General features: G+C 28.6%; 3 protein-coding genes across 4 annotated transcripts; 2 read left to right on the top strand and 1 right to left on the bottom strand.

Annotated features, from left to right (window-relative positions):
• Window positions 1-3504: 3504 nt before the first annotated feature.
• LOC123274068 (trafficking protein particle complex subunit 6b) lies at window positions 3505-4448 on the top strand. Its single transcript, XM_044741567.1, has 2 exons — window positions 3505-3888; window positions 3967-4448. The coding sequence occupies exons 1-2, from the start codon at window positions 3727-3729 to the stop codon at window positions 4378-4380; spliced, it is 576 nt and encodes a 191-aa protein (XP_044597502.1). The 5' UTR covers window positions 3505-3726; the 3' UTR covers window positions 4381-4448.
• A 3015-nt stretch (window positions 4449-7463) lies between these two features.
• LOC123274066 (rab proteins geranylgeranyltransferase component A 1) lies at window positions 7464-25607 on the bottom strand. Of its 2 annotated transcripts, none has more exons than XM_044741565.1 (10): window positions 25322-25607; window positions 25119-25242; window positions 24967-25033; window positions 24677-24868; window positions 24418-24586; window positions 24104-24341; window positions 23602-24031; window positions 23403-23527; window positions 8107-8435; window positions 7464-8030 (listed from the first exon to the last, which is right to left on the bottom strand). In XM_044741565.1, exons 2-10 carry the CDS (start codon window positions 25165-25167, stop codon window positions 7872-7874), a joined length of 1758 nt encoding a protein of 585 aa, XP_044597500.1. In that variant the 5' UTR covers window positions 25168-25242; window positions 25322-25607; the 3' UTR covers window positions 7464-7871. The 2 variants fall into 2 exon arrangements, with proteins under 2 accessions (XP_044597500.1, XP_044597498.1); XM_044741563.1 differs by having other exon boundaries at window positions 25119-25236.
• On the top strand, window positions 10839-11785 carry LOC123274067. The gene is made up of 2 exons (XM_044741566.1): window positions 10839-11142; window positions 11225-11785. Exons 1-2 carry the CDS (start codon window positions 10896-10898, stop codon window positions 11776-11778), a joined length of 801 nt encoding a protein of 266 aa, XP_044597501.1. The 5' UTR covers window positions 10839-10895; the 3' UTR covers window positions 11779-11785.
• Window positions 25608-25856: the final 249 nt, after the last annotated feature.

Below are 25856 nucleotides of genomic sequence, written 5' to 3'. Positions count from 1 at the left end.
TTTATCGACCGGGGTCTTTTTAAAATGAACGTCACTAGCGCCAACGGATTTTTTGTGATTTTAAGCCGATATTCCAAGGCCAAAATTTTATAGAAAATAATTGTGAGGATTAAAAGTAAGTCTTTAGCGAACCTTCAGTGAGTTCTTAGCGAGTCTTTAGTGAGTAGAGTCCGAGTGTAGATGCCGAGTAACGAGGAGCTACAGTTTTAGTGTGAATTTAGAGAGTTATAGTTACAGTCGAGCTTTTGAGATTTTTGAAATTAGAGTCAGTTTTAGAGTCAAGTTTTTGGAAAATATAGAGGTCGAGTTATTTATGGGTTTCATTGAGTTATTTTGAATTTGTGGGTTTTGAATTTTTAGTTTTGAGTTTCGAATTGTAAGTTTTGAGTTATTGAGTTTGGAGGTTGCAGAGTATGTGGGTAAATCAGCGTTACCGAGGAACGGGACTATAAGTCACCCGGTTTCGTTTGATGTGAGACGTTGGTCTAACCCTTTGAGACTTCCGGGTGGAATGCCTAGGTCTGGTTGAGCCGCCAGCGCTCCAATGTAGAGGAACATGACGAAAGCATATGGGATCAGTTTGAGTTACGTTTACGTTTACGTTTTTCGTTAAGTTTTTGTTACGTTTTTGATATTTTAATTTTGAGTTTAAGTTACGTTTTGAGTTACGTTTTTGGTTTCGATCCCAGCAGTAGTCAGTTCCCGGAGAGCATCCACTAAAGGAATATCCGTACTCCGAGCCTCAATTGTTTGATTTAGAGATCAAAAAGTTTATGGGGATTAATTGAATATAGAAATTTTAGTTGGGAGTGAGATGTTTAGGAATACTTGAGTTTTAGATTTTGTTAAAGTTAGTTGGATTTTAGATTTTGTTAAGCAGAGTTGAGTCTTAGACCTCGTAGAGGACAGTCGAGTTGGAGAATCGCCTCTGATCACTTCAAGTGATCGGATGTGCGTATTATTGCAGCTACAGGTTAAGAGTTTAGTCTCTTGCATTTTAGTTTACGTTACAGAAATGAATATAGTTATGAGGTTTATTTAAGTTAGTATAAAAAGTTACTCAGCATCGGCATTGTTTATATCAGGTATGATTTTAGTTTATTTATTGTAATTTGAGCGTTAATAATTTAGTTTTTGGTCTTGAGATCTCGGATAGTCTCGTTTATAGTAAACTTTTGTATTATAAAGAATTTAGAGTTTTGTTGATAGATTTAATTGAGATTGTTATTCGAGTCATTAAGATTTATTTATTTATTTGTTTTATTTTATAAGAATAAGGTACTGTAACTTGGCTATAGCGTTGATATTGTTAGCTATATCGTTCTAGTAATTTTATATGGATTTGAGATTAAGTTTGTTAATTAAGTTTATGGTTTACTGAATAAATACCGATTTTGTTTTAATGATAAATTTTTAGTGTTGCGTATAAAATTATTACAATTATGGATCCTCTCTACCCGAACCACCCCCTCTCTCCACAAACCAGCACACTGAGCGACCCCGAGGTATTCCGTTGTCCTTCTGATTTTTGGTCTTTATTTTGTTAAGTTTTCTGTATTTTCGATTTAGTTTACGTTTTAGCTAGTTTGATAATTTCTAGCGAATAAAAATTATCTAATTACGTTTGAGTTTAAGTTTGAGTTCTGATATTGTTTGAGTTTGCGTTTAAGTTTAGCTAGTTTGAGAATTCCTAGCGAATAAAAATTCTTTACGTTCCGTGTTCACTAGTTTGGTAATTCTAGTGATTAAAAATTACCTTAAGTTAAGTTCCCGTATACCCCCCTTGAAAATTTGGTTATAATGTGTATATATGAAAAATATATCAAAAATGCAAGTGGGTACTCAAATGAAAGCTCGTTATGATTGTAATATCGGGATGAGCTTATATCTTTATAAATGTCAATAGTTAAGAAAGTAAAGTATACTTTAACGAAAATCATTATACAATTAAGCAAAATTTTATTTATTATAGTTCGCAATTCTGGGCAGTCACATAGGGACTGCAGGTTGCTAGTTTTAATAATTTGTGCATTGAATTTCTTCAACAGAATGCATAACTTTAACAGGTCAATGAGTTTATTTCATCTACTAGCTTTAAGAATATCATTTAATTCAATGCAGAAGAAAAATTACATGTAGTCAAGCTGATTCCATGCATTTCAAAATACGATTCCATCAACTGGAGCAACGAGTATGCTCTCTTTAATTGCAATTGTTAAAGGGAAAAATTTATTTTAAATAATTAGATAATTATGATTAATAATTAGTTTAAAGCTTCATTGTATTCAACATTTTTTTTTGAAAATCTTAGATTTTTTGAAAATTATGTTTTTTAAAAATTTTTTGTAAGATTAAAATTTTTTTTTTGAAATTTGAATTTTATTGAAAATTTTGATTTCTTTGGGAATTTCAAATTTTTTTTGAAAAATTTGGTGTTGAAACTTGTGTTAGACAAACGAAAATTTAAATATACATTCAATCCGAATTTAATCCCGATTTTTTGTGTACTACACTGCGCTACAACTGCTTTTAGTTCATTCAGAAATGCATTCACGCTAACGCAAATTTTTAATTTTTTTAATATTTTTTACTAGCTTAGATAGTAGCTATTATTATTACTGATAGTAATTGTAACCATCAGGTTATGTTAGGAATTACGATTTTGATAATAGTAGTAACTAGTTAAAATAATAATAGCTATTATTATTGATTACCATCATAATAGTAGTAGTTACCATCAGGATGGTAACTACTACAATTCAGATGGTTTACATAATTATTTAAATAATCTTTACTACTATCGAATTCAGTTAATAAATTTTATCATAACTAGATAGTAAACTCTACTATAAAATTTTCTCCATGTGGTTTAATTTAAGTGTTTTCTCCGTGTACATCTACTTATATTATTGTATAAGTGTAATACGGTTGTGATAGAGACATTTAAAGATCACAAAATTGCTTGACCTTGACGAGTCGAGTATAAAGCACAACCTCACGCGCTTCGCGCTATGAGGTGTGCAATAGAGCACCGACGCTCGACCGAGCCTCGGACGATTGTAGATTTTTTTTTAGCATCGGTAACTTCGTATGGGTAACTTATTTTCTTAAATACGTTGTAAGCAGTATAAATGTTTAATTAATGTTATTAACATTAAAAATTTTTACCAATAATAAAAGATTTATCTAGATTTTGAGTACTAAATTAATTATAATACACTTAAAAATTAAAAACTGTTCACTCATATACATAATATAATTTACAAATTTTTAAGTAAGAACTCAAATAAGTATATCTCCCGACTTCGTGATATTTTCAAGTGGTAGCCCTAATAATATTCGAATTTTATCTATGTTTTATTAAGATAATTTAAGAGTTTCCATCAAGCACCAGGTGGTAATTATTATCGTTTTAACATCTTTCTAACCGACGGCTGCTTCCTTATCTGCTCAACGCGGGGTCAACTGCAGTTGCATTATTGATATCCTCGAGTACAATAAAGGTTAGAATACCTGTCAAGAAAGGAATTTTATTTTTCTTATAAGTCAATACCAATTATTGTTCGTCTTGTTTACACCTTGTGATATAGAATTAAACGAAATTGTATAAAATTCTAATTGAGAGGATAAATTTGAATCGAAACTAAATATAATTTATGGTTAAAATCTATATTAATAAAATATTCAGACATTATTGGTGAAGTTATTTAAACTAATAATAAAATTATGAAGCCTCAAGTAGCAGATTCCAAAATAAATTCATCTGGTACTTCAGTATCATCAACTACGTCAACATTAGGTGAAGCCAATGAATGTTTATTCGAATTTTTACATGCTGAAATAATGAACTATGTTATTGAAAAAAATGCAAGTGATTCTAACGTAAAAGTAAGTATCAATTTTTTGCTATCATCAACTGAACATTGAGTAATTTAAAACTGTTCGATAAAATAATTTCATTTTCAGAATACTGAAGAGAATTTATCTGAATTAGAATGGATGGGTTTTGGAGTTGGATATCGTATTATTGAACGATTAACTCGTGAATGGGTACGTTTTAAGGACGAACTGGATATGATTAAATTTATTTGTACAGATTATTGGTCATCATTATATCACAAACAAATTGATAATTTAAAAACGAATCATCATGGTACATATGTTTTACAAGACAATGAATTCAGATTATTGAAACATTTAGCAAATCATAATAGTAATAATAACAATAAACAATATTTACGTGAATGTCCACGATTAATAGCATTCACCTGCGGACTTTTACGAGGAAGTCTAGCTAATCTTGGTATCAGCAGTATTGTCAAAGCTGAAATAACTTTAATTCCAACTTGCAAATTTCATGTCGAAGTACAGAGAGTTTAAATTTTCATTATTAAAAATTTTCTTATTTTGTAAATGTATAATTATCAATAAAAATTACGTTATTTTGAGGTGATTATTATTTATTTATCAATATGATTAAAATTTAGCTTAATATTTAAGTTTTAATAGTCAAGACTAAAACTTTAATTGTATGTCAATTAAATAATTGGAAAAGTAAAGAAAAAATTCAATTAGTAACATCAAACATTCAAAGAATGCTTACGGAATTTAATAAAAAATTTTTGTGTCTTTATTAAAAAACATTTATCAATGAGCAAGATCACGTCAACTGGACCCCCTATTTTCCACTTGATTATTAAGTTCATGTATTTTTTTTATAAGTATATACCAAGATAAAATGATCCCCGAAACGATTTTTAAAAATTTCGATTTTAACAATAATTTTTTTTACAATGAAAATTTTAGGTACTTGTAATTAAAAAACGGATTTTAAATCAACCGTTAAAGTTAAATTAATGGGACTTCAAGGATTTTTTTTTTAAATGTTTGTATTTTAATAAAATACTAATAACTAAAAATTATTTGTTTATTATCATATTGTTAATTAACTTTTAAGTTAACAATTGAAAATTTCACTGACTTCTCGGTGAAAAAATGAATTTTTTTTTTATCGGTTACATGCGTTATTTATTAAAGTTTAAGATTTCAGAAAAAAATTTCACTGCTCGCGATTTGTTTAAACAATATAAATTAATTTATCACAGCGCCCCGAGCGCTTAGCGCTGTCAGAATACCGCACCGTCAAACGTCAGACTATGTTACAGCTTCGATTAATTATAATTAAAAATATAATTATCAAACAAATTTTATTATTAGTATGATCAATATTATGACTAATAAAATTAGTAAATCCTCTATTATTAAAGAAAAATATAAAAAACGAACTAGTAATAAATATTAAATTTTGTAAACATTTGTTGACTTTATTTTATTTTTTTTTTTTTTGAACTTGGTTAATAAAAACTTTTTTATCTTCCGAAACATTATTATATTATTATTAATAATATAATAATATATTACTATATTATTACTAGCGGACCAGACAGACGTTTTCCTGTACACACGTCTTAAATTAAAAAATTTCAAGTTTATTTGAATGAGCTGTTACAGTTTGGACCGTTTTGATGAAAATTATTATTAAAACGTTATTATAATGAAATATTTCAATTAGCACCTGATTGATTTTAACACAATAACACAAAATTTTTTTGAATTTCGATAATAATTTTTTTTCTCAAATGAATATTCGATACTGTCTGTCAGATCCAATGTAAAACATTCCAAGATCAAGAACAATTTATAAATAAAAATTTAATTAAATAAACATTTTTCCGTGGACTGAATTGTGAATCTAAACCATTTTCGAATCCACCTAAAGACACACAAAAAGTTTCATTAAAATTGGTCCAGCCGTTTAGAAAAAGTTCAGTGACAAACACACGCACAGAGAAAATATATATATATATATAAATATATATAAAGATTAATAATATAATAATGTGTCGGAAGATAAAAAAGTTTTTATTAACCAAGTTTAAAAAAAAAATAAAATAAAGTTAACAAATGTCTACAAAATTTAATATTTATTACTAGTTCGTTTTTTATATTTTTCTTTAATAATAGAGAATTTACTTATTTTATTAATCATAATATTGATCATAATAATAATAAAATTTGTTTGATAATTATATTTTGAATTGTTATTTTTAATTACAATTAATCGAAGCTGTAACATAGTCTGACGTTCGACGGCGCGGTATTCTGACAGCGCCTGGCGCTCGGTGCACTGTGATAAATTAATTTATATTGTTTAAACAAATCGCGAGCAGTGAAATTTTTTTCTGAAATCTTAAACTTTAATAAATAACGCATATAACCGATAAAAAAATACTTCATTTTTTCACCGAGAAGTTAGTGAAATTTTCATTTGTTAACTTAAAAGTTAATTAACAATATGATAATAAACAAATAATTTTTAGTTATTAATATTTTATTAAAATACAAACATTTTAAAAAAAAATCCTTGAAGTCCCATTAATTTAACTTTAACGGTTGATTTACAATCCATTTTTTAATCAAAAGTACCTAAAATTTTCATTGCAAAAAAAATTATTGTTAAAATCGAAATTTTTAAAAATCGTTTCGGGGATCATTTTATCTTGGTATGTACTTATAAAAAAGATACATGAACTTAATTTTCATGATCAAGTGGAAAATAGGGGGTCCAGTTCACGTGATCTTGCTCAATAATAAACTTAATTAGATATTAATAATGAAAATCATTTTTTTTTTTTTATAAATTAGTAATATATTAAGATAATCATTTTTATAATTTATCAACGAAATTAAAAAAAAAAAAAGTTAATAATACAAAAACTAGAGTTGAGCATGTGAAATCGTAAGAAAATAAACAAATACAAATTTTTTTGCACATTAACATGTATTTTTCAGACTACAGCATTAAATCGGTTTCAATTGATTACATAATTTATTATTACTTATATTAATGTACCAATAAAAATTATTTTTCATATTCGGTTATTAATAATAGCATATGTGATTCATAATTCAAATAGTTTACAAAAATTCTAAAGTCATTATGCCGAGTATGACAAATAATTATCTCTAAGCACTCATGGTAAACAAAAAATTATGGAGTGAAATATAAATTACAAAAATTATACATTTTGTTACGATCAAAGTGTCGAGTTGGAATATTATTGAACCTTAAATATAATTATATTTACTAAAAATCAGATGTCAGACGCTTTTAAAAATTTTTATATTTTGTCAAGAAACTTATTTTACTTCAAAAACAAATTTTAAAATCGTAAATAATTGATTCATAGATGTTTCATGATCTATATTAATTTTCAGACTGTTGAGATTTTTAATAGATTTGTATAGTTCAAACACGAATGAAAAATTTGTTTTTACCTTTAAAATCGACACTATAACAATAAATAATGTGAATAAATGGCTATTCAAGTAAATAATTGTAAGAATGACAATAATCATAATAATAAATGCTATAATTAAAGATAAATTCAAGTCAAATTTGATCATTTATATGGAATGATATTTATTTTATTTTGTGTCGATGTAAGCATAATATTTCATAAGCATATGTTCAATTAAACTGATATATACTAATTCATAGCTGAAAAAATTAAATCCTTTAGAAAGATTTAAGATATTTTTTATGGCGATTTGTTATACAAACTGCACATTATTTTGTTTATTGGTTGTTAAACAACAATAAATTTAAAAAGACAATTTCAAGTTAATCTATCTCTCACATACCATTTAGACCACGCAGAGAATAGAAATGTAATTAAAAATTTCAGTCCAAAATAGAAAAATCCAAAATAATTATATTATAATAATACCGTATGAATTGAGGCTACACTTGTGCGGTTTTTTCATTATGAAAGCATCAATTATAAATTAATTAAATGAGATTATTCACGCTACTCTTTCTCAGAACTTATTTTTTCTTCATCTTCTGGTATATGGTCATCAAATTTAGGTCCAGGTGTTTCATCACCCTCCAGAACGATTTCTTCAGGATCTGGAGCACGCGGCAGGAAATCTTCATCTGGGTACATGGCTTTGAAAATTTTTTTAGCCTAAAAAATAAAAAGTAGTATGAAAAGATAAAAATTAAAATATTTTACGTTAAAATTTTACGTTAGAATAACTTACTTGATTTACAGAAAAATCGAAATCAAGATCTAAATCAGGTCCGGAGCAAAGGTATATATTATTTGGTGCTAATTCGCTCAGTTTTATATCGCTAGCAGGTAAATTCAGATATAAAGACCATAACACATGAGGTTTCAGGTTTTCATTTTTGTCTCGATCAACATTCCCTTCTTGGAGATGATCATCATTCGTTGAAATAGTTTGCGTATGCATATCAGTGGGATAACGTACATTCGTCTCAACAATATCTAGTTCCAAGAATTTTTTCACAACATAGTCCAAGTCTTCTTTGGCTGTTTTGGTACGCTTGCAAGTCATTTGAACCATAACTAAAACAAAAAAATATTTAACATAATCTAAGCAATTAAGAGAATAAGGGAAATTTTGTCTCCATTATATTTATATAATAAAATGAGTTTTTTAAATTAAATTTAGTGTCATGGAAAAGGTCTTGACCGAAATTTGTGCGTCTTAAATGTTTCATATACTTTTCAACAAAAGTTTATTTATTATGATTCGCAATGTTTGTTTTCGGTTCTTGCAGCACTTAGAGCAAGTCAATGAGCATGATTAAGAGTGAATTTTGAAATATGCGGTTTGATGATGAAGTTGGAAATGTCCTATAGTTATTATTATTACTGCTATTATTATTTTCATTAGCTATTATTCTTTTAAATTGTTATTAGTATTATTAGTTTACTATATTAAATACTGTTGTCAGTGCGTTTCATTATAATTATCTTTGTAACTATAACTACCTTTGTAATTTTTTAAGAAATATGGTCACAGGGAGCTAAGCTCTATGACCGAAAAATAAATAAATAAAATTATGATAAATTTTCGAAGAAGTTCGAAATAGATTCGACTTTCGCGATAAACGTCATTTGTTTATCTATTTTGTTTTGTACTGTAAATTAATAAAATTCAACTTGAATCAAGAAAAAAATTTTGAGCCGAGAAAATAATTTTGAAAAGTTTTAATGTCTTGAATCAAGACGAAAAATGCTTGAATCAAGTAGAATTTACTTAAGCCGAGAAAATTTTCTTACAAGGAAACTCTCTCCGGTGTCCCCCTCCGATTTTGATGAAACTGAGATATGTTATTCTCCGTCGAAATCTAAGAGACACGTATTTTTTTTTATCTGCGGAAAAACATTTCTAGGGGGTGAAACTACCCCTCAAAAGTTAGCCTCCAAAGGGGTGTTTTTCAAGTTTCGCATACTTGCAGTTTAAATAATCGAATGGGACCAATTGCATAATTTTCAGGGTGGAAAATCATGAAAAATGCTTTTGGTTTTATAATAAAACAATGGATAGAACAAAAGTTATGAGGGTTGAAAATCACAAAACTTTTATAAAAAAAAAACTATTCGATGGATTTCAACGAAACCAACGGCAATCGGAAGAGGAAAAAAAAGTAGAGAATACGTCTTTCGGGGTTTTTCCGAAAAATTAAGTTTAGGGGGTGAACATCCCTTAAGCATATCTACAGTGACCACCAAGAAAATATCGTTTTTTATATTAATTTTGATATGAATTCATCAATAATAATTTTTTCGTACATTTCTAGCATTTAGAAAATAATAATAATATTATATCTTAATATTTTACTTACTTGTTTACTTCGCATCCCAAACTTTATTTTGTGTATCGGGACATCAAATATTACAAATGTCATTTAATGTGAATCTGCTTTGGAAAAAAAAAAAAAAAAAAAAAAAATGCTTATAATGATTTATTATAATCATAATAATCATTCATCGTTATCTCATACAAAAAAAGAGATAATTATATTTTTAGTATATATGAGTCAGTAATGTGAAAAACAACATAGTATAAATAAATGTATCATTTCGAGATTAGTTTAGTTACTGCGATGTACTTCATCTTTTATAATTCAATATTATAATCGTGTTTTTTTTTTTTTTTTTAATAAGTGAATAATTTAAAATTGTACGAAAATCATTATTTTAGTACATAGAGCAAAATGAAAGTCAATCCTATAAATGTTATAAGACTACTCTTAACAACATTTCAAGTCATGAACATTCCAGAATCGCCAGTAAATGACGAAGAAATACAAATCAAAGAAAGTTTTGAAAATATTTTACTCAATGCTATGAACGAATACTCCGGAGTCGAAATGTTCGAAGAAAGTTATTTGCATTTCCAAGAACCGTATAAAGATTGGACGATGGAAGTCGTGGAAGATAAAGAGTGGGCAAATGCACTAGTTGATTAAGAAACACCTATCGACGAATGCACTAAGGATGTTGAAGATTTATCTTATGAATATAAATTGAAAGCCGTCGAGTACTGGCGTAGTGGCAAAAAAGAAATTTAAGTTTAGACAGTGTTAGACAAAAATTTAGAAAGGTACAATCTGTGCGACAGTTACGAAGATGGGCTCTTACTTTAAATCAGGGAGGGACTTATAAGGAAAAATTAGCAAGAATTTGTGAATATACATTACAAAATTTCAAAGCAGCTATAGATGCAGGTTTAATCGTACATGATTGTGACATAAAAAGATGGGCCTTACAAGCTCAAAAAGAAATTGGTGCGGAAGATTTCCGTTTTAAAGCATCAACAAAGTGGATCGCGTCATTCAAAAGAGCACATCGCATCGTATCAAGAAAAATAAATAAGTTTATCACGTCCAAAACCATTGAAGATAGTAAATCATTAAAACAGCAAGCTGAGGAATTCGTCAATAATGTAAAACAAAAATTAAAATTTATGAATTAGCAAACGTATATAATTCAGATCAAAGTGGTTTTCAGTTGGAAATGCATTCCGGTCGAACTTTAGCTGTTGAAGGAGAGAAGCAAGTAGAATGTCTTGTACAATCTGTTACTTCTACTACTCATAGTTACACAGTTCAACCAACTGTATCCCCTGATGGAAAGCTTTTATCCCCACTTTTTTTGGTTCTAAAAGAACCAAGTGGTAAATTTGGACCAATAGTTGAAACAACACTTTTTAGACCTCATAATGTATACATAGAAGCATCAAAATCAGGAAAACTTACATCAGGTACGAATTATTCTTTATTTTTTTTTCTGGTTTTGCGCATAAGTTATTGTTGATACAAATAGTTCATATTTTTAATTTTCAGATCATTTCAAAATTTGGTTGGAGAGGGTGTTTTTTCCAAATGTGGGCCCAAAATCTTTATTACTAATTGACTCATGGAATGGGCATTGTCCTCAAGTTGTACAAAGCGTTAAACCAACAAATAAAGATACTGAAGTAATGATCTTACCAAAAGGTACAACTGGGAAAATTCAACCGCTTGATGGTTATGGATTCCGAGTATGGAAAAATTTTGTTCGATATTTTTCGGATCGTACAGTTTTGATGAATTTGGACATAAACTTGCATTTACGAAATAACATTATAAAATTACAATCACTTACACATATCCAATTGTCATCTCCTCGGTACATAAATTTATTCAAGTACTCGTGGTACAAAAGTGGCTACACAGAAGTAAAACCAGATGAGTTCGAAAATCCTGTGGATTTTGCATTTCACGGATCATGCAATTCTCATTGTGAGGTTCCTGGTTGTCAAAATATAGCAATTATCCGCTGTTCATGGTGCAAAAAGTCGTTGTGTTTTCAACATTTTTTTCATGAACATCACGATTGCAAAACATATATTGAATAAATCTGCATATGACAAAATGATGAATTTAAGTATTAAATTTCATAAACATCAGAAATATTAAATATTTTTGTAAAAAATCATTTGTAAATTATTTTTAAATTTAATTTGATTATAGTAAAGCATATATTGTAAGCATTTTTTCTTTTTTCTTTTTTTTCCAAAACAGATTCACATTACATGACATTTATAATATTTGATGTCCCGATACACAAAATAAAGTTTGGGATGAGAAGTAAACAAGTAAGTAAAATATTAAGATATAATATTATTATTATTTTCTAAATGCTAGAAATGTACGAACAAATTATTATTGATGAATTCATATCGAAATTAATATAAAAACGATATTTTCTTGGTGGTCAATGTAGATATGCTTAAGGGATGTTCACCCCTAAACTTAATTTTTCGGAAAACCCCGAAAGACGTATTCTCTACTTTTTTTTCCTCTTCCGATTGCCGTTGGTTTCATTGAAATCCATCGAATAGTTTTTTTTTTATAAAAGTTTTGTGATTTTCAACCCTCATAACTTTTGTTCTATCCATTGTTTTATTATAAAACCAAAAGCATTTTTCATGATTTTCCACCCTGAAAATTATGCAATTGGTCCCATTCGATTATTTAAACTGCAAGTATGCGAAACTTGAAAAACACCCCTTTGGAGGCTAAACTTTGAGGGGTAGTTTCACCCCCTAGAAATGTTTTTCCGCAGATAAAAAAAAAATACGTGTCTCTTAGATTTCGACGGAGAATAACATATCTCAGTTTCATCAAAATCGGAGGGGGACACCGGAGAGAGTTTCCTTGTTAGTCTAAGAATTTTTCTACTCAAACCATAATGATAAAGTTCTTCAAAATTATTTTTTTAATTCAAGTTAGTTTTTTTTTTTTCTATGTATGATCAAAAGAATAGGGAAAATTTTGGCTATAAGGTATTTAAGGTAAAAGCCCCAATTATTGACGCTATAAGAGACAAAGTTATGATTTCATTTTTTTTAAGCAATCAAATATAAATATCGATGAATTTTGTTTGTGGTAATGTCTTCAGTAATGTTTTAACTAATCAATTTCTTTTTTTAAAATGATAATCAGTGATATTTACTAATTAATTTTAAATAATTAAATATATGATCTGGATACAACAATTATTGACGGGTTAAAAAACTGATTGATCTAATTATTGACGTACAGTAACCCCAATTATTGACGCCCCTACTGCACATGCGTCGAATCATTTGGTTATATTGTTATTTATCAAAAACTTGGTATAAAGTAATCAATATTATTAAAGTTAATTAATAATAATTTCTATGAATGAATAATTATTATGAAAAATATAACAATTTATTTAAAAACTTATTTAACACTAAAACACGCCGAGTTATTTGACAGTTAAAAGCCTTGAATATAATCGCGTATATAACGTATTTTATACTTAAAAAAAAAAGGCGTCATAGCGCTGTCGACTGGCTGTCAATATGGGATTCACCATAAAAATTATGAACTAGTTATTGACTCTCATTATTTAAATATCGTGAAGCATACAATTAATTTCGATTATTTAATTTTATAAATATTTCATATATTGTTAATTAAAAAAAAAAAAAATAGATCATATAATTACATGAAAAAATTAATTTAAACTCGGCAGTTAAAAAAAATGCTTTTCTAACCAAAGTTGTTAAGAAAATAGACGCTCGTAAGCTGATTTGATGAACTGGTGCTAACTTTATTTTTTTTTAATAAATAATATTTAATATTTTGAACTGAATGTGATTTTTTTCAATTTTTTAATTAACTAGAATTTAATAAAAATTTATTTTATCGTTATTCTTATTACAGATAATTTAATATATTTAAAAATAATTTAGGGTGTCAATATTTAGATCCCCGTCAATAATTGGGGCTTTTACCTTATATGATAAAATGAGTTTTTTTAATTAAATTCAGGATCAATGGAAAGGTCTTGACCTGAATTTGTGCTTTTTCAATGTTTCATTTGCTTTTTAACAATAATTGATTTAATATTATGATAAATTTTCGAAGTAGTTATAAATAGATTCGAATTTCAAGATAAACGTCACTTCCCGAGTCGAAATTTAGAGCCCATTTAGAACCCTCTACACGGAAAAAATGAAACACGACTGGTTACTGTGCTACACAAGAATGAGCGATAAGTGTATAAAAAAAGTTCTTAGCACATTACTAGATCATGTGATAATAAGAATGAGTCGTTTTTACATATGACTGAGTATTGTTCAGCACAGTAACCATTCCTATGTTACACATTACACTGAAAACACGAGTGATTCTCATGTTCACAGTCGCTGTTAGCTTTTAGGACAATACAGATTCCCGTGAGCAGAAGAACCCTTACTATATAAAATAAGTATGAGTACTGCGCAAGCGTACGAACCAGTCACCTGACAAACGTTTCTCATTCTCGTGCAGCACAGTAACCATTCCTGTGCTAAATGAGAACTGTTGCTGTGGATCACATTGTAATAATAGTAAAAAAAAACGAAATTTATTTCATTTGTAAATATTTGTAATATTAACTCATATTTTTATAATTATATTTAGTATGGTTTACAAATAGAAATCATAATATAATAAAATTAATTTATTATTATAAATAATAATAATTCTTTAATTTTTTTTAAATATATTAAGATTTAATACGGTTGTATGTTTCTGAATTGTCATCAGTGACTTAAAAAAAAAAAAAAAATAAATAAAATTTATTTCGAATTCTGCATATGATAGATTAAATAGACCAGATAAAAAGTGCATAAACTGATGTCAATTTTTAAATCGACATTTCAAAAATAGAAATTTCACAGTTGTATTATTTACATTTTTAGCAATCGAAAATAACTTTTCAATTTTTGTGGAAAAGAAAACTTAAATATTTATCAATAACGTTCTTAAATTATATATATATATATATATATATATATATATAAAAATATATATATATATATATAACTTAAGAACGTTATATATATATATATATATTCTTATGGAATTAATCATTTAAAATTATAGTACATCTTTATATATACATTTTTCACAATAGTACAATACAATAAGTTAAATTAATAGAAAAAATATAAATAAATAAACAAAAAATAGTTACATATTTAAACTTTTTTTAATTTTAAGGTTAGAATAAGCGGCAACTCATTTAGTTGGCTGTAGCTAGTCGTGTGATCCAAAGCAACAGTTCTCATTTAGCACAGGAATGGTTACTGTGCTGCACGAGAATGAGAAACGTTTGTCAGGTGACTGGTTCGTACGCTTGCGCAGTACTCATACTTATTTTATATAGTAAGGGTTCTTCTGCTCACGGGAATCTGTATTGTCCTAAAAGCTAACAGCGACTGTGAACATGAGAATCACTCGTGTTTTCAGTGTAATGTGTAACATAGGAATGGTTACTGTGCTGAACAATACTCAGTCATATGTAAAAACGACTCATTCTTATTATCACATGATCTAGTAATGTGCTAAGAACTTTTTTTATACACTTATCGCTCATTCTTGTGTAGCACAGTAACCAGTCGTGTTTCATTTTTTCCGTGTAAAATCGGATCTATTTCGGACTTAGGGGCTCAAACTAGAGCCTGTTTCCATGTTTAAGTAGGTCCGGTTTTGGTCCCACAAGCGCTACAAATTTCCGTTTTCGGCGCTTTAGGGCTCAAAATCGGACCGGATGAAAATAAAAATTAGATCCAATTTTGAACCCCTGAGTCCTCTTTTATTATTATTTTTTTATTAATTAATTTTTATTTCCCTTAGTTGCCACGACTGGCCCATGCCTGGTTACCAGGACTGTACAGTAGTCAATTTTCAAGTCTGCCTCATGCTATTTGATAAGAAATAATAAAAAAATTAATTTTTTACTATTTGATTTTAGATGCAGAGGCCAACGAAAATTCAGACTGTTTGACTCTTATTTAAACCTAACTTTCGCTAATCATAAAAATAAAGTGAAAATCGCATCCGTTCTATCAGAGATTCGAACCCGAGCCGCGCGCTTGTTAGACCGATACCTAACCCCTACGCTATACGACCGATGAGCTGCTACACATCTCATCATTCTTATAAGCTAAATCTATATAATGATGAAATGTGACGGTTTAATATTTATATAATTTATGTTATTTAATATTGTGTTTTGATGAAAATGAACTATTTTTTACACATGGTTATTAATTTAAAAAAATGCAAAAGTCAAGTCCTTATATTACTTTAGACTTTGTACACCATTCTGTGGATTTTCAATATTTTATTATAAATTTTAATATTTAAAATTATCAATCTTACTGTAAAAAATTTGCGGAGTGAACGCGGAGTGAATGAAGAGTGAATGATTTTTAATTGATTCACTCCCAACGGGAGTGATATTTACTCCGAGAAGGAGTTAATTTTTATTACTAATAAAATCCACTCCGCATTCACTCCCAAAATAAATGAATTTAGAAATAAATAAATTTTTGTAAAGAAAATATTTTTATAAACCCTTTTTATATTTAATTATTAAAAATTTAATTTATTATTTTTAATAATATTTTATTTTAATGATTATTATAATTTTTTTATTTATTTTTTTTTATAAATTAATTATAATTAAAAATTGACAAAAAAAATATGTAGACATATATATATATATATATATATATACTAGCGGACCCGACAGACGTTGTCATGTACACACGTCTTAAATTTAGAAATTTTAGGAATGAGTTTGTATAGTTAAAAACATCATAAGTTAACAATATGCAATGGGCATTCTTCAATAATTAACATTTTCGTAAATATAAGCCCATTCTGATTTTATACTCATCAAGAGCTTTCATTTGAGTACCCACATGCATTTTTGATATATTTTATATATTTATATATTTCATAAATAACATATATATAAAATATATAAAAAATGTTATGTGGGTACTCAAATGAAAGAACTCGATGAGTGTAACATCGGGATGAGCTTATATCTTTCAAAACTTCAATAATTAAGAAATGACATTGTATCTTGTCAACTAATGATATTTTTAAAGAAATAAGCTCATACCGATGTTACACTCATCAAGACCTTTCACTTGAGTACCCACATCAATATTTATATATATTATATATATGTATATATGAAAAATATATCAAAAATGCATGTGGCTACTCAAATGAAAGCTCTTGATGAGTGTAACATCGGAATGAGCTTATATCGTTAAAAACATCATTAGTTAACAAAATACATTATCATTCGTTAATTATTAACATTTTCATAAATATAAGTCCATTATGATTTTATACTCATCGAGACCTTTCATTTGAGTACCCACATGAATTTTTTCATATATCTTATATATATGATATTTATAAAATATATGAAAAGTGTATGTGGGTAGTCAAGATCAACAACAATTTATAAATAAAAAATCTATTAAATAAACATTTTCTCGTGGACTGAATTGTGAATCTAAACCATTCTGGAATCCACCGGAAGACACACAAAAAATTTCATTAAAATCGGTCCAGCCGTTTAGGAGAAGTTCAGTGACAAACACACGCACAGAAGAAATATATATATATATATATATATATATATATATAGCAGTATATATATATATATATATATATATATATATATATATATATATATTAGGGTGGCCCAAAACCGACTATTTTTGAGTCTCGAGTGAAAAATGTTAGTTTTGATGTTTTAAGAGCCCTCTCCAAAGACAGCTCAAAAAAAATTTTTACGAGGTCACTCTAAATTTTTAAAATTTCAAAAATCGTCAAAATCGAATTTTTTTTTTTTAATTTTTTCTCGTAACGGTATAATTTTATAGACTAAAAAAATGAGATTCTGAAAATTTCAGTTCAAAATTTAAATTTTGAAAGGTTGCTCATAATTTTTTCAATTTATTAGTACATTAGTTTAGATTTTTCGAGCGACCTTTTACTATTTAAATTAAAATTCCATGAATTTTTTTTTATTTAGTACCATAATCAATAAAAATACATCACGAGATGAACTAAAAAATCAAGCACAATATAGAAAAATAATTTTTTTTAATTTAATAATTTTATTTAATAAACTTCCAACCGTGAATTCGAATCCCAAGCTGGTCTTAGAAACCAGCTTGGTTGAGATTTGACCCTTGCCGCGTAGGTTGAGATTTTTACAAACCAAAAACCCCACCGTACCACTCCCAACAGTTAAAGTCGGCGATATGACTAATTAAAGAAAAATAAAAAAATTATGAGCGACCTTTCGAAATTTAAATTTTGAACTGAAATTTTCAGAATCTCATTTCTTTTTAGTCTATAAAATTATACCGTAACGAGAAAAAAAAATTAAAAAAAAAAAAAAGTTCGATTTTTGACGATTTTTGAAATTTTAAAAAATTTGGAGTGACCTCTGAAAAATTTTTTTTTAAGCTGTCTCTTGGAGAGGGCTCTTAAAACATCAAAAACTAACATTTTTTCACTCGGGACTAAAAAAAAAAAATAGTCGGTTTTTTTGAGCCACCCTAATATATATAAAGAATAAAGATTAATTTTGAGATTTTTTTTGTAGAACGAAAATTCATCCTTATTTTATCTATTTTAAAAACTCCGATCGCGGATGTTTTTCGGAGTGAAATTCGAAATCACTCCGAAATCACTCCGCAAATAAAAACTCCGGATTCACTCCCTACGCGGAGTGATTAATTAGTTCACTCCGGAACTCCGAGTGATGGGAGTGAAATGGGAATGAAATTCACTCCGGATTTTTTACAGTGTATCAATTTTGACAATATGTAATTGTTTTGCTTGAATAATAAATTTTAAATTTTAGCATTTGCTAACAAATATTCGTTAAACAATAAATTTTTACAATAATTTTAAATAAATTCATTGTGTTGAATCAAGACGAAAAATTCTTGAATCAAATAAAATTCACTTAAACCAATATAAATTTCTTAGTTTAAGAATTTTTCTCTTCAGATCAAGAAGAAAAATTTTTTTAGTTAATAATAATAAATTTAATTTTTTAATTATTGATGGAAATTTTAATTAAATAATTGATAGAAAAATCAATTTTTAATAAATATAATTTTCGTGTCATTTTGAGTTCTCCCAGCTCAAAAATCTGATAGAAGTTTAATAAAACACTATCTTTTGAATTTTTAAACTGCAATAACTTTTGAATGAATGAACCGATTTCTACACGGTTGGCGGCATTCGACGCAGTTTTTGAAGCCTCACAAATAATCTCAGTTTAAATTGATCGAACTAGGAATTTCGAAGTAATTCCGAAAAAATACTTTTTTTGGTTTTCTTTCGACAACGATAACTAACTAACGAATCGACTGATTTTGACCGGGCTGGCTGCGATCAACGTGGTTTTTTTTATTAAGAGCTGATTAGTTTTTAGAATCGATCGGTAAATCCGTTTAAAAGTTATTCCAAAAAAACCAAATTTGAAAAAATTTTTTTTTTAATTTTTTTGAGATTTCTCACTTTTCTCAATTTTTTAATTTCGATAGACACAAAAAAATTAATACCATAAACTCAGTGAAAGGCCAAAAATAGTAAGACAAGTTGAAAAACTCATATGATAATATTTTCTGAAGGTGGCCCATTTTGCCCCACATTTTCAATTTTTTATTTTCAATAAACAGAACAAATTAATGTCAAATACTTGGCAAAGGACACTAAAAAAAACGTCAAATCAGAGAAAAACATTAAGGATTTCAACATTTTTGTCTTAATAGGTCCGTTTTGCCCCCTCCCCCTTCTCTTACTTAATGATTAATTAACTTTAGATTTTCCATTGAATGGCCAAGGCTAAGTTATTCAGTCTTGACCCAAGCCTAACACACCATTAAATAGCCAGAGCTAGATGAGCCAGTCCCCTAGTAGCAATAGAATTGAGCAAGATTCTTTGGCAAGATACTTGGAGAAGCACTTTGTAAAGAATTGGACAATTCTCGACCAAGACACTTGATCAAAATTCTTTATCCAGACTGGTGACAGACTTGGGACAGTCTGTGCCCAGATTCTTGGCCCAGAGTCCTGACATAGACTTGCGCGAGAAACGCAAAAAACGACGAGCGCGCACCTATTTCCCTCCTTTCCACTTGAATGTGAAAAGTATAGTATTGCAGTGGTTTTTACTTATAGTTTAGTCAACAAGTTTAAAAAATTAATTTAGCTTGCTACGATATGTAAAAAAATTAAATTATCGCAAGAAATAGTAAAATATTTTTTAACAGAATGAGAACTTTTACTCTATAGTATAGTCCCAAACTTTAGCAATAGATGGCCCCAGATTTCTGGTCAAATTCTTGACAAATTCTGACCACAGTCTCTCAAGTCTTGACCAATAATCTTGGTCAAGAATCTGAACCAATTCTTGTACAATTCTTGATCTAAAATCTTTCTAAAGTATCTTGATCCATGCTGGCACAAGGCTTTTACCAAATTGCTACAAGGGTCTTGGTTCAAGTCTGGTTCACCAAAGGAACGGCCGAGACTGAGTTGTTCAGTCTTGGCGCAAGCTTGGCCCCGTCGTTCAACTCTGGGGACTCCTACACAGAAAAAAAGGTTCACTTGAGCCAAGAAAATATTTTTCTTCCTAATTATTCTCTTAAGCGAAAAAAAAATTTTTTTTCAACACAAGAAATTTCACTTATTCCAACAAAATTCATTGTCTTGCTTTAAAAAATACGTATCTTGATCCAAGAAAATTTATTTAAGTCAAGAAAATCGTGTTGTTTTAAGAAAATTCGGTCTCTTGCTCCAAAAAATTTAGTTCTTGATAGAAGTAAATTTTCTAGTCTTGAGAAAATTTCTCTCTTACTCCAAAAAATTAAATATAAAGATAGAAGTAAATTTTTATTAATATTTTTATTGATTAACATGTCAAATGGGAAGATCAAATAATATTGCATCATTTGTTTCCATTTAATATGTATAATTGCACGCTAAAATAATATAAAATGGGTATCAAATATTCAAGAGAAAAATTTTCTCAAGGTGAGAAAATTTTTTTCTCAGCTGAAGTAAGTGGCGCTGCTTCCCTATAGTATCTAAAAATCTTGATCAAATACAAAAACTTATTGTAACGAGTATTTATGATAATTTGAATTAAGAACAAATGACTTCCACCAAGAATAGAATTTCAAGAAAAATTTTTACTTCGGCCAATACTTCGGCGAATACAACTTCGGCCTTCCTTCAGGCACCCGAAAATTTTCTTGAGCCAAGAATTTTGTTCTCCAGTCAAGAAATTTTTCTTTCTGTGTACATGGGTTAATTCATATTATTTTACTTTTTTATTTTTAATTTTAAATTTTTTATGTCATGAATAATTTAATTGTAGTTAATAAAAATTTATGAAGAGGCTAATGTTGTCGGAGTTGAGGGTTCAAAACCGGACCTCTCGGTGAATTTTCGGATCTGTGGGTTCAAAATCGGAGCTATGGGACTACAGGGCTCTCAGTCGGATCTATTTCGGGCTAAAGGGTTCTATATAGGCTCTAAATTTCGACTCGGGTTGTTTATTTATTTATTTTGTCTTGTACATACATGTGAATGTGGTTATATATAGGTCAAAGATTAATTTATATAATTAAGGGCCAGTTTTTCGATCCGGGATAAAATTTTATCCGAGATATAAGTACTGCCATTATGATAAAAAAATAAATAATTCAGCACAGTGATATTGCCTACGAGTAATTCTCCTTGAATTCAGTAACTTATTTTGAATTAAAATAAATAAACATTAGCCACATGTCACAGAAATATTCACCTCCAACTGTGACAACTTCCTGATTGTAAATAAATAAAATAAAAATTAGGAAAACGGATGACCCGGAAGGAGATCCCTGTAACTTCCCGCTAATTCCATACTTAAGCGCTTGAAATTGCACTTATAATGTTGTTGAGCTCTTCAAGCTCCAAATTACAATTTATGTATTATTTTGAGTATATGAGCTTAAAGAGGTAGCTGTTCTATGCTTTTGAGCCCTTCGAGTTCATATCTTGCGTTTGACATATATATTATTAATTTATAATTGTGTTAATCAATTTAAAATAATTTAAATGACACAATAAGAGGTTATTATTATTTTTATGATATATTTATTTATTTTTATTTAAATAAACGACCAAATTCATGGAGAACTAATTGAGAGCAATATCACGTCGCTGAATTATTTTTAACTTCCCGCTACGAAAATCGAAGATTTTTAAAAATCGGGAAGTTATTGTTTTCACCCCGTTATGCAAAAACCGAGTTTTCATCAGATCTCGACGTTTGAAGGTCACAGGAAGCTTCCCTGACTATCCCCGCGAGGTTGTCACGGCGTCTGTATGTATGTGTGTGTGTGTGTATGTGTGTGTGTGTGTGTGTGAAAGTATGTGAACCGCTTATAACTTTTGAATGGCTTGACCGATTTCATCGTGGTTGGTGCCATTCGAAAGGGCTTGACCAAACTTAGATTTTGAAAACTACTTGGACCGATTCAGATCAATAGATTTTGAGAAATCTTCAAAAAACTGAAAAAAAAAATTTTTTCAAATGTGGTTTTTTTGGAATAACTTTTAAACGGCTTGATGGTTCAATTCCAAAAACTAATCAGCTCTTAACCTCAAAAAACCACGTCGATCGCCATCAGTCCGGTCAAAATCGGTTGATTCGTTCGAGAGATATCGTGAACGAAAGAAAACCGAAAAAAGTGTTTTTTCGGAATAACTCCGAAATTTCTAGCGCGATCAATTCAAAATTTAAGATTCTTTGTGAGGCTTAAAAAACTGTGTCGAATGCTACCAACCGCGTGAAAATCGATTTATTCATTCAAAAGTTATTGCGGTTTAAAAATTCAAAAAATAGTGTCATCAAATCCCTATCAGACTTTTGAGCTCGAAGAGCTCAAAAGCATAGGAAAACAATCTCTTTGAGCTTGGAGAGCTCAAAATAACCCATAAATTGTATTTTTGAGCTCGAAGAGCTCAAAAACGCCATTGGTGCAATTTTAAGCGCCTAAGTATGGAATTAGCGGGAAGTTGCAGGGATGGCCTTCAGGGTTAACCGTTTTCCTAATTTTTTTTTTTATTTTATTTTATTGGCGGTACTTTTATCTCGGATAAAATTTTATCCCGGATTGAAGAACTGGCCCTAAGAGACTAAGAAAAATTTTGTATTGAGAGTAAGGAAATATTGAGAGAGTAAGGAAAATTTTATGACGAGCATATTATTATTTTTAAAGGAATTTTTATAGTTAAATTTGGTATGATCAGAAAGGTCTTGATAAGAATTGGTGTATTTGTATATTTCATTTGTAAATTTCTTATGTTAAGATTTTGGAGTAATTTTAAACAGTTTGTTGATTCTATAAATTTGTTCCGTCACATTTATCCATTAAATTAATTTTAATTGATCTTGTGATAGCACTATTATTTTCAAAATTGATTTCAAAAGTACCCAAACTATATATACTGTGATTGTAAATATCAAAAAATCATTAAGCCAAAGTTTTCTTATTCATAATCTACAAATCTTGGCAGTCACATAGTGACTGCAGGTTTCTAGTAAACAAATAATAATCGAAATAGAGCTATAACTTACAAAGGCCTTGAGGACAAGCATTAGTAGATGGTCCTAATTCAATCAAAGTAACTGGCTCTTGATCAGGCCCTTCAGGTGGATAATAAAGTAAAGTCAAATTTTCTTTTTCTCCTTGCATGATAGATCTAATATAATCATAAGATAATTAAAAAAATGATTAATCTTTAATAATATAATCACTTATAAAATAAATTACTACCTGTCTGTGATGAAAATTCCACGAGAAATTTTCATTTCTCCAGCAGAATCAACGATTTCAGGAGGTAAGTGACCTTGTCCAACAACCAAATGTTCGAGAGCTAGTTTTTGTTTTCCAGTTACAATATATTTGCATCTATCTCCTTCAACTACTACTCCGTCAAACTGACGTTTTAAACAGTATACTCCACCAAATACTGCACATAGTCGACAAAAACATTGAGGTAATTCACCACTCCCATACATAGGCCACAAAAATGGTGTATTTCCATATCGACCAAGACTATTTAGAAAATGTTTTGTACGATTTACACCATCACGACATGAAGTCTTGTCAGTAGCCATCGCTATGGCTTGCATTACATAATGTTTTACAATAGGTGTTAAATTTTTCGTATTTAAATATTCAATAAATGTTTTATCGCGGTATCCTAAAACACAAATCATTAGTTGTACAAAAAATTATAAAAAATCATTTATTTATTTATTTGATTATTTCAAACCATCAAATTCCGAACTCTCAGCGCCTTGTTCCATGCAAGAAACTAATAACTGCATCAACATTCTTTTTTCAATAACACTGACAGTTTTGTTAGCAAATACGTCAGCTCTTGAACAAGGTACTTGTATCAATTTTCCATCCATGTATGTAGCAACTCGAGAAACAGCTCGAAACTCGGCGTAACGTGCAATATTACTAGATATTAAAAGTTCTACTAATTCTCCTCGGGCAAAGAGCAACTAAAAATACAGAAAAATTAAAATAATTATCTAAAAATTTAACCAATAAATTAAAATTAATAGTTTAATTATTTACTTTTGGTGCTAAATCAATATTAAATCTCCTGTATTCTTTTTTGATTCGATCTTTAGACCAACGTTGAACATGCTCTTTATGATTACTTGGATCAGCATCATTTTCTTTATTTTCTTCAGTACCTTCAGTTTGAGTATCTTTTGAAGAAAGCTGCGGCAAATCAGCGTCACTGAAATTTTTATAACCAGTCCAATTAATTAATATTATTTTACTCGTTATTTTATTTTAAAAATAATATAATAAATATATTAATAGTTACCTGGAGATGAACCAAGTTTCTTCTATGTTTTCAACGGTGGAATATTGGTTACTTGCTCTTAAAAATTTTTCACCATCTTGAAGACTTATGTTAACATCACTACTGGTATCTTTAAGAGTTTTCAAGTCTTCCATCCATTTTTGCAATCCATCAAAATTGAATGTAGCCCACAAGCCTCCATAGTATTCGTTACTATTACAAAAAAAAAAAAAAAAAAAATATAAATAAACAAATTACTCAAACTTTACATTAAAGTTACGATTCACATAAAATCGAAATATAGATGTTACCTATCCAGATGAAGTACTTTTTTACCAATACGACTGGCAGCAGCAGCGACAATGGATTCTGTCATGCCTAAAAAAATTTTTACAAAAATAAAATTAAAATTACATGAAAATAGTATATTTTAAAATGATAATTGTAATAAAAAAATCAATACCAGTTCCCACCACAACGACATCATACTCGGCCGGAAGATCGTCTTCCATAATTTATAATATTCCTGATTTCTCACAATATATTAAATTACTAATACATACAAATAATCAATCCAGCTGCTTCTTCCGCAAGAAAGTAAGTGAGCAATTGAGTTGGTTAGATAAATTTCAAACACAATTAATTATTGAAAAAGTTTATTCTTACCAATAATGAATACTTTTTTTCTATTTTACGAGTACATCGATCCGATTTCTCTTTTTTTACTTAAAAGTATTCATGTTATACACATTTGATAAATTAAAATTTGATTGACCAATAGATTCTTTCACAGTATCAAATTTTCAGAATAATAAAATTTGACTATTAATATAAAAATTATTAAGAGATGATTGACAATACAAGTACTTTTTCTAGGAATTATCCAACCCTTCTCATACACTTTCTCAGAGTTGACAGCTAGACACAGACTACATAAACGTAGAAACGGAGAATAACCTAATTATTGTTATATATAAGTATAGTATACCCAATAACTACTTTAACCTGCGCGCATGCTCTTTTTACTCTTTCCAAAAAAATACTGTTATGTCGTAATAACTATAATGCTTTGGGTTGCATCTGGCAGGTGACACTACTTGTCAGATAAACCATGATTTAAATGTGTTAATTAGTTACATTTATAATTTAAATTTATATTTATATTTTAAATAGATTCAGAATTCCTAGTTGATTTAATATT

This window comes from Cotesia glomerata, unplaced genomic scaffold (assembly GCF_020080835.1).
Source record: "Cotesia glomerata isolate CgM1 unplaced genomic scaffold, MPM_Cglom_v2.3 scaffold_21, whole genome shotgun sequence".
NCBI classification, from domain to species: domain Eukaryota; kingdom Metazoa; phylum Arthropoda; class Insecta; order Hymenoptera; family Braconidae; genus Cotesia; species Cotesia glomerata.
The sequence above is the reverse complement of the archived record's forward strand: the minus strand, read 5'-3'. Positions and strand labels throughout refer to the sequence as shown.

Coding starts and splice junctions, on each gene's coding strand:
- LOC123274068 (XM_044741567.1), top strand. CDS start 3,727: ATGAAGCCTCAAGTAGCAGATTCCAAAATAAATTCATCTGGTACTTCA. Junction 3,889..3,966: donor CAAGTGATTCTAACGTAAAA/GTAAGTATCAAT, acceptor TTTCATTTTCAG/AATACTGAAGAGAATTTATC.
- LOC123274066 (XM_044741565.1), bottom strand. CDS start 25,167: ATGGAAGACGATCTTCCGGCCGAGTATGATGTCGTTGTGGTGGGAACT. Junction 24,869..24,966: donor AAAGTACTTCATCTGGATAG/GTAACATCTATA, acceptor TTTTTGTAATAG/TAACGAATACTATGGAGGCT. Junction 23,528..23,601: donor GGAATTTTCATCACAGACAG/GTAGTAATTTAT, acceptor TGATTATATTAG/ATCTATCATGCAAGGAGAAA.
- LOC123274067 (XM_044741566.1), top strand. CDS start 10,896: ATGCATTCCGGTCGAACTTTAGCTGTTGAAGGAGAGAAGCAAGTAGAA. Junction 11,143..11,224: donor ATCAGGAAAACTTACATCAG/GTACGAATTATT, acceptor TTTAATTTTCAG/ATCATTTCAAAATTTGGTTG.